The 8,913-nt window shown below is 50.1% G+C and overlaps 1 protein-coding gene across 1 annotated transcript; it reads left to right on the top strand.

Moving 5' to 3' along the window:
- Positions 1-517: 517 nt before the first annotated feature.
- Positions 518-8,913, top strand: LOC141964417 (endothelin receptor type B-like). The gene is made up of 7 exons (XM_074914765.1): positions 518-1,231; positions 4,397-4,509; positions 4,990-5,194; positions 5,898-6,047; positions 6,809-6,942; positions 7,589-7,697; positions 8,631-8,913. The coding sequence occupies exons 1-7, from the start codon at positions 734-736 to the stop codon at positions 8,778-8,780; spliced, it is 1,359 nt and encodes a 452-aa protein (XP_074770866.1). The 5' UTR covers positions 518-733; the 3' UTR covers positions 8,781-8,913.

Below are 8,913 nucleotides of genomic sequence, written 5' to 3'. Positions count from 1 at the left end.
AGGAGGGGCTGTACTTCTCGAACATAAATTGGAATAGATGTCAGGTATCAATACGACATTTCTGGAAAAACCCTTGTAGTATTTTCCCATCATGGTTCCCAGCAAGAATGCGCTGAGCCTTTTCACTTTGCACTGAAAGATGGCACATGGCAGCCCATGGGATCTGCTGCAGATTGAGATGTTAGCGTGGCTCCAGTTTTCTCACGGCACAAACTGGAAGAAAAGGTCTGCTGGTTCTGTGGACCCCAAGACAGGGTTTGCAGAATCACCCAGATGTGCAGGTGTCAGCAGGGCAGGTGCTACTTCAGACAGTCAGGAACTAAATGACAAGTGCAGTGAGGGCATAAAAGTCAGGTTTGCCATGTGAGCAGCAATGCCAAGTTCAGAAGGTGCAGTAGCTGATTCAACACCCCTATTTGAGAAAAGGCAGGTGCCCTCATTTGCTGAAATACTATGTAAGAGGCGTAAGAGACTGTTTGTTTTCCTTTTAGTTTGTTTTACAGACAAGCATGTTTAATTTTAGCAGTAAAGACTCCCACCCACAGGGATCAGTTGCTTTAGACTGGGTAGGATCTAATCTGGCGTTATTTCTGAATACTGTGATGACAGACTTCCTCCAACAATTCCTTGCATTCAGTCTCATCTTGTTCCTCCTTTCCCTGCTTACCAAGTGCTCTCCATTTTCCCTTTCTTCATCTGCAGATCCTGACCAAGACCCAAGCAAGGACGTCCCATGAGCATTATGAGGACTTCCACAGCCAGCTTTGCCGTTCGGTCCTCCATGGCCAGAATCCCAGCTCCCACTGCTCTAGCCATTTTCCTGACTTGCCTCTTCTCTGCGGCACACAGCCAGACTCCAAGGGCTTTCCAGGAGAGCACTGTCCCCTTTGAGGTGCTTAGCCAGGAGCAGGCTTACAGTCTGGTCCATTCAAGCCTGTTACAGGATGCCAAGCTGTCAAACCACTCGGAGAGCCTCCCCAGGAGCACCAGCTCTGAGCCACCCCTGCTGCCCGTGTGTGTGAAGCCTGCAGATATCAGACACATCTTCAAGTACATCAACACCATCGTGTCCTGCACCATCTTCATAGTAGGGATCATCGGGAACTCCACGCTCCTGAGGATCATTTACAAGAACAAGTGCATGAGGAATGGGCCAAATGTCCTCATTGCTAGCTTGGCACTTGGAGACCTTCTCTACATCCTCATTGCTCTGCCCATCAACGTATATAAGGTACGAGTGCTGCGGCCACCTGGCGATTGCAGGGATGGTGTCTGCTCCCACCTGCCTTGGTGCCCTGAGGGATATCTATCCTCTGTTCTTTATTGAAGGCCCTATTTTTGCAAGGGAGAGGGGGAGGGTGTTTCTGATCTCCAAAGGAGGATGAAAACAGACAAAAAGCTCAGAGTACATTCTTGGGAAAGCAGAGGTGTTCTCAGCTACAGCTGTGTTATGCACATGAACACACAAGCACACAACCTTCCAGATCTTTTAAATCTCATCTAAAATCACAAGAAAAGAATCACTTGCAGTCTCCTAACATTACAACCTGATGTTTATTTCATCTGAGCAAATTATTGTTCTTGTGCACTGGGGACACTTCTGCCAGCACAGTTCACTTGATCAGCCTCAAGGAAGTCTTTTTTATTCTAGCTAAACATGAAGACTCATCCAGGAACAAGGAAGAGGGTTGTATTATAAAATGGGGACTTCTTTCAGAGACACTGTCCCCTAAAATAGAGAGAAGAAACACAACAAATAATGAGGAGAACCTGAGCTCTGCATGGTGCACTGGGGCAGAGAGTGCCAGGCAGATGTGAGCAGTACACCTGAGACCCCAGTTAAGAGCAGAAGGTGTGTTATGACACCTGGGAGGTGTCTCTGGGATATTGCAGATCTTTCTCACCCGCTGCTTGTGACAGGTTTTGGTGGGCTGGAGCCAGAGGTTTCTATGAAGGGTTGGAGAGATGCTGTGGGGTGAAGGAGTTGGAGCTCAGCCAGATTTGTTTGTCAAAGGGAAACTTGAGCTTGAAAAGTGCCAAGGGGGTCCTGGGTTGAGCAGGCTGGGTGGAGTGGGAGAAGTCAGAGAAATCTGAAGTAGGAAGAAGGTGCATATAATTAGACAGTGAGAACAACCAGGTGTGTCTGGCAGAGGGTCTCGAATCACTGACAATAGATACACTTCGAGTGAAAATGGACTGAAAACTATAAAGGGTTTTTAGCTCAAAACAAACAGGTTCTCCATGATCCCAACAGTCCCCACTGTTACAAGAATACGGATCCATGCAGAGGGTTTCACTCACGTGCAAGCAAACAGACTAGCTTGGGGCCAGCAGCACTGACACTGTGTAGGTTGTAGGTGTAGGTTGCCCCCCTACACCCACAGGGTACAGCCCATCTCTGCTTTCACCCAACGGGCCCCCTTTGCTTGGAATAAGGCACAATTTGTTCTGCCTGAGAGAACAGTCTGGGAAACACAGCTGCAATGTTAGCAGCTCTCCCAGGGATCACCTCTACTCTTCACCCGTTGCACAGGCAGAGGTTGTAGACGCAGCCCAACAAGCATGGTCATAGCTGAGCCCCTCAAAAACTTGAACAGCAACGCTCCTCCAATTTGTCCTCAGTCAAAACCAAGGCAGGAAAGATTCCCATTTTAATCCTGCTTTTGCCACACTTGATGGAAAATGCACCATCTGGCCAGGGAAAGAATTAGGGTTGTGCAATGTACGTTTAACAAGAACAGAGTAACATCAACAGCAAAATATCTGGCAGATCTCCATGAGATCTCCATGAGATCCCCATGAGATGCAAATGCTTCTCCACTTCGGGGGATCTGGACTGCAGAGTCCATCCATCATGTTTATATCACCCACAGTATTGGGGCGGTTGGATTGGTTTTAGCCTGGGTTCTCAAAGAAACAAGGCTTATAAAACAGGACTGTGAGGACATAGGTCTGACAGCCCTTCCCTTCAGGATCTGCTTGCCCACTTCTGTATTTCACAAGTCTCTGTTGTAGAAAGGTCCTATGTATCACAAAACAGGGGCATGTGGGAGCAGATGGAGGTGTGGGAATGAACCCATTGAGGAAAGCTGGCAGATAAACCAGTCACAGGCTCAATACCCAGCTCTGCATCCTGGTCAGCCAAGAACTGGGGTTGCACTGAGCTTTGTGCAGAGTTCATGGCTTAGACCAAAGGCCTCATCTACAGGACACCTGCTGTTAACACAAGCTGCTGGCTTGGAGACACACACTTGACCGTCTCTGGGAGCTGCAACTAGCACAGCTTGCTTCCAACAGAAAGAAAAGTCAAGATATTTTGTCCAGGCTAAGGACAACATCTTGCATTGGTGCTGCCTGCCTGGTCAAACCTCAAGGGCTGGGACTGCCTGCTCTGGCCACATCTACACTGACATTTTCTGATTGATGTTCAGGATTTCCCCAGGCCACCTGAGCAACCCCTCTCCCTTCTGCCCCTTTTGCTTCCAGCCACCTCCTGGAGGAGAAACTGTTGCTTGCTTGAGAAGCCCAAACTGACTATGAGCAACCTTGTCCTAAGAGTAGCCCCGTTTCCCCATGGTGTCTCAGCAGCAGATGAGAGGTGGGTGGACTCCCTGGGTTTGCAGACCAAAAAAAGGGTAGTGTTTGTTGGCTGCCTTCACTTAAGACCCTGATTTCCAGGAGAGCTTCTGTATCGATTTCTCTTGCTGCTGAGGCCAAACTAAAAAGCTTACACAGGGGGTGGTTCTGAGTAGGGGTAACCATAGGATGGGCTCCAGGTGTCATAAAAGTTGTGAACCCAGGCTCACTTTCATTCTCATGAGCGAGTGGCCTGGATTTCTCCTGCCTCTATGGCATCTTGTTCCTACCAATACCCTCAGCTTGCCCCAGCTGAGCTTGGGGCCACAGTGTATGTGTTCTATAAGAAATCTAAGTGTGGTAGAGGGTCAAAGCATGGTGAGGGCTTAGGACTAACTGGCTTTGAAAACCACCTGAAAGAAGCTGTCCCTGCTGGATTTTGGCTGTTTCAGAGAATGACACCCATTTTCCCTCTGAAAGTGATCCAAAGCCCATTGCAACATTTAGGATTCAGACTCACTCAAAACCAGCCAGGGCCTGGAGTCAAGACCCCGTGTCTGGAGTCAGGACCCGGTGTCTGGACCATCCTTCCATCTATGTGTCAACTCATCTCACAGTGAGCCCTTTGGGAAACAAATGATTCCCAGTACAACACAAAATACCGGAGAGCTCACACTGTATAATCCCATCGGAGGTAACCTCAGAGTGCTTTCAGCTGCTCTTTGTGGGCTTCTCACACACTGTGGGTAACCACCCGATATTACGGGAAGCCGGACATGCTTTCCCGAAGCAGCCTGTTAACCCTGTGGTTCTTCCCCAGCTCTTGGCAAAGGACTGGCCCTTTGGTGTGCAGGTGTGCAAGCTGGTCCCCTTCATCCAGAAGGCCTCAGTGGGCATCACAGTCCTCAGCCTTTGTGCTCTCAGCATCGACAGGTAAGAAACAACTTCTACAGCTGCATTGCCCAGCCTGACCCATATTTGACTATAGCATGACCCCTCATTGTAACCAAAAGGCAGACTGCAGAGTGGCTTGGTCCTAGGGCAAATTCAGAGATGGGGACAGCGTGCCGTCATGCAGAGTTGAAGTCCAACAGGAACTGACTCTGGTGACAGTTTAAATCCTGCTGGAAAAGGTTGAGGGGAGGATCATGATGTGCTTGAACAACTGCTGGGTGGTGGGGAAGGATGGCACCTCCTCAGTGGCAAGTGGACATTGGCCAAGGATAGCTACCATCACATTCAATCACTGAACCCCTGCTTCTTTCCCATTCCACCGAAGAGAAAGGGTCAGGGGTGGTGGAGGAAGACGTAGAGGAAAGGGCCTTTGGGGACAACTCTAACCTGCATCTTCTCAGCCCCCTCCTGACAGTTGCTTTTCTCACTCCAATCTGTTCCTGTTGGCACACTGGGCAGGTACCGAGCAGTGGCGTCCTGGAGTCGGATCCAGGGGATAGGAATCCCCATGTGGAAGGCAGTGGAGGTGATGCTGATCTGGGTGGTGGCCATTGTGCTTGCAGTCCCTGAAGCTATAGCCTTTGACATGGTGGAACTCAACTACTGGGAACGACACCTGTGGGTGTGCATGCTTGCCTCCGAACAGAAATCCAGCTTCATGATGGTATGTACTCTGCCCCACCCCAGCTGCAGCGCAAAGGAGAGGGACACAGGCAACCACCGCATCCTCCCTCCTTGGTTAGAGGCTTAGATGCTTCAGTAGACATTGTCTTCTAGTCATCAGGGTGAACACAGGGAGAGCAGTATCAGACAAAGCACAGAACACCCAGCATTGCAGCGACACGGGGCAGACTTGCTTTGAATGTGGGGCCAGAAAACAGGCAGCTGGTCTTTAAGCTGTGTTGTGTTTTCACCATTCACATCAGAAGGTCATGACACATCTCAGGAAGCTTCAGAACTTGCCATGCTGCCCCAGCAGGCCAAAGAGCATCTCCACAACCAGTCTGCATGGGTAACCTTTATCACAGGGTCAGCTAAGGGTGAGCAGGGAAAGAAGACCCTTACAAAGCATCAGAATTTATCCCACTGTGTCTGCTAAATAAGCTCCCTGCTACTGTTTCTTGCACAAGAGTGTAGATTGGACTGACAGACAGATGTACACTAGCTTTGACTTCTTTAGGTTAAACGTGTATCAGCCTCGGGGGAAGATAATCCCATGTGCACAGGAGCTGTTACACTTTCACACATCAGAAGTGTCTGATACAGACCAGCATCAGTGTCAGGGACTGGGTCAGTTCACGCCCTGGTTATGCCCCCCACCTTTCTCCAGTTTCCAAGTTTCCAGTTGCTCTTTCTTTTGCACGCAGTTCTACCGTGATGTGAAGGACTGGTGGCTTTTTGGCTTCTATTTCTGCCTCCCCTTGGTATGCACTGGCATCTTCTACACCCTCATGTCATGTGAGATGTTGAGCAAGAGAAATGGCATGAGAATTGCTCTGAATGACCACATGAAACGGGTAAGAAAACCAGAAAGGCAGAAACTCTGATATTTCCCAAAGAGGAGGGAGTGCTGTCAAAGGGGAGAACATGTATCTGTCCCTGTAAAGGATACATAGGAGCTGACACAGCCTCACAGTGGTTACTGTGCAGACATTGATGCAGACACATGCATTAAACCAGGGAGATGGGCCTTCAGCTCTACAATCTCCAGCCTCGCAGACAACCAAACCACTAGCCCAATGGCCATGGACCAGCTTGATTTCCAGTTTCTTATGACCATTTATCTCTGGCTGTGCTGTGCCAGCCCAGATCACACCAAACTGGACCAAATGCTGAAAGTGCCACATCACAGACAAGAAGTGCAGGGAAATGACTAGTTCACTGTCCCCTCCCACACTTTGCAGAATGATCCCCTGAGGCACACCAGCTGGTTGTCACAGTAATATAATGTGAAGAGTGGATGGATGAGGCCCCCATGTCCCAGAGAGTACCACCCCAGCAAAGTCACCAGAAGCAATGGTGGGAAGGGGTGTGAAGGAGTCTGGTCCATATTGTGGTGCTGGTACCCTACCCCTTTCTGAAGCCTCGATCTCTCATCATGCAGGACTTGGGACCTGCTGTTACTGCTTTTGACGCAAAACACGTGCCCAGCTGTCATCAGATTGCACAAATTACTTGAAGTGCCCTTGCTCAGCATGAGGAGATGGTGCTTTGCACCTCCCACTCTCCAATACTCAGCCAGACTATCTCTTCTCTCCCACCCACCTTCTCTTTGCAGCGTCGGGAGGTGGCCAAGACTGTGTTCTGCCTCGTGGTAATCTTTGCACTCTGCTGGCTGCCTCTCCACCTCAGCCGCATCCTCAAAAAGACCATCTATGACCAGACAGACCCCAACAGATGTGAACTGCTCAGGTAGGGGCATCAGCAGGAGGGCACCGTGCTGGGACCCTCTGTGAGCATGGGCAAAGGCTCTGCTGGGCTCATTGCTAGCTGGTGGAGTTGCCTTCCAAACACCTCGTTTCAATAGCTCCTTTCTAGATGGCATTGCTCTCCTGACAGGTACAGAAAAAGGGTGTGGGGGACCATAAGAAGAGAAAAAAATAAATTTTGAAATATATCTCTAAAGCTATGGGTTAAAGAGGTCTCCTGGGCAGAGAAACATTCTCTGTAGGGCTAAAGGGACTGTAGCAACTCTGATGGCTGTGCACGCTTTCTGCCATGTTGTAGGTGTCTGTCTCCCCCTCTCCTCTTTACCCATCATGCCAAAATCCAGTTCAGGCCAGACACCACTACTCTGCTTGAGAACATCAGAGTCACCAAGGAAAATCAGATCTCACGGTCCTGGTTTCCTCAGGAAATGCTCCTCACAAGAAAAAGTGTTGGGCAATTGTCTAGCTGCAGGAGGGCCTTCTCTGTACTCACCTCTGTGTTATCAGGCACTGGCCCTCTGTGGAAGCAGGTTTCCAGGCCAGGCAGTTGGCAAGCATTTTGGCAACCCTCCCTCACTTCTCTGTAAGCTTCCAACATGTCCACCCTCTTCTCTCCCCTCCTGCCTCAGTTTTCTCCTAGTGATGGATTACTTTGGGATCAACATGGCCTCCCTCAACTCCTGCATCAACCCTGTGGCTCTCTACTTCGTCAGCCGGAAATTCAAGAACTGCTTCCAGGTAGGGTTCACCCCTCCAGAGCTCCTGGCTACAGTGACTATTCTCAGACACTGGTCCCAGGGGCACAAGCTCTCACAGACCAGGCACAGTGCAGCCAGAGGCAGCCCCATCACCGTGGATTTCTGTGCTTACGAGATGAGGGGGAAGATGGAGAGCAGTTTGGCAAACACACCCAGCAAGCAGCAACAGAGACAGGTCTGAACCTCACAGCTCCTAGCTCCCAGACAAATGCCCCATCAGGGACACACTGGGGCTGCCAGTAACCCAAACGATTCCCCTATTTGCTCATATGCTGATCATATTTCCCCTCTCAAATTTTCCCCCTGCTACATGCCTCTCTTCCCAGCTTCAAGTACACTAGAGCTCGCTGTCCTGACAGCGGGAGGCTTTTGCCGATGCAGGACCTAGGGCACACCAAAAAAGTTCCCATCATTCTGGATCAGAAGCATCCTCACAAACCATTAGACCAGGGACTGGGATTGCTTTAAACTTCAAGACCAGGTTATTAACAGATAATTTTCAGGAGCAGTGGAACCCTGAGAAAGGAAGAGGAAGGGAAGGGAAGGGAAGGGAGGGGATGGGATGGAATGGGAAGTGATGGAAAAGGAATCACCTCCCAGCTGCTGTGGCATAAAGAAGAGTTGAGCCCAGCTAAGCACTACTTGTATTTTCTGTCCCCCAAGGACAAGAAGCCACAACTGCAAAAGGTAACCACGATTTCAGTATCTTCATTTCCAAACCACACCAGCTCTGTCTTAGAAAACCTGCTCCCAGCAGGTCTGAAGGACAGCAAGGCTCAGAAGTGCAGGCTGCATCTCCCAGTCTGGCACTGTGCAGGTTGCCTTTTCAGCATCAGTAAGAGAATAAATCCTCCTCTTTTACCCCATAGACCACACTTGTAACCTCTCTCCCCACCCTCTTGTCTCTTTGCAGTCCTGCCTGTGCTGCTGGTGCCAGAGACCAGCTCTGAGCATCACGCCGACAGATGAGAAGGGCTCTGTTGGAAAGTGGAAAGCCAACGGGCAAGAGCTTGGGCTGGACCGGAGCAGCTCCCGCCTGAGTAACAAGTACAGCTCTTCCTAAAGCCATGCTACCTGCAGGGCCGAGAAGAGAAGGCACTGTGCCAGGACAGCAGGACCCCTCCATTTCTCCCACACGGCCATTTTCTGGCTGGGCCTGAATTGTTTTTGCCTTCGTGTCATAACCCACCTGGAAG

This window comes from Athene noctua, chromosome 11 (genome assembly GCF_965140245.1).
Source record: "Athene noctua chromosome 11, bAthNoc1.hap1.1, whole genome shotgun sequence".
In the NCBI taxonomy this organism is placed as follows: domain Eukaryota; kingdom Metazoa; phylum Chordata; class Aves; order Strigiformes; family Strigidae; genus Athene; species Athene noctua.
This window is presented reverse-complemented; position numbering and strand designations above follow the sequence as displayed.

Excerpts from the sequence above, each read along its gene's own strand:
- LOC141964417 (XM_074914765.1), top strand. The coding sequence starts at position 734 with ATGAGCATTATGAGGACTTCCACAGCCAGCTTTGCCGTTCGGTCCTCC. Across the intron at positions 4,510-4,989 it reads TGTGCTCTCAGCATCGACAG|GTACCGAGCAGTGGCGTCCT; the intron begins GTAAGAAACAAC and ends CACACTGGGCAG. Across the intron at positions 7,698-8,630 it reads AATTCAAGAACTGCTTCCAG|TCCTGCCTGTGCTGCTGGTG; the intron begins GTAGGGTTCACC and ends GTCTCTTTGCAG.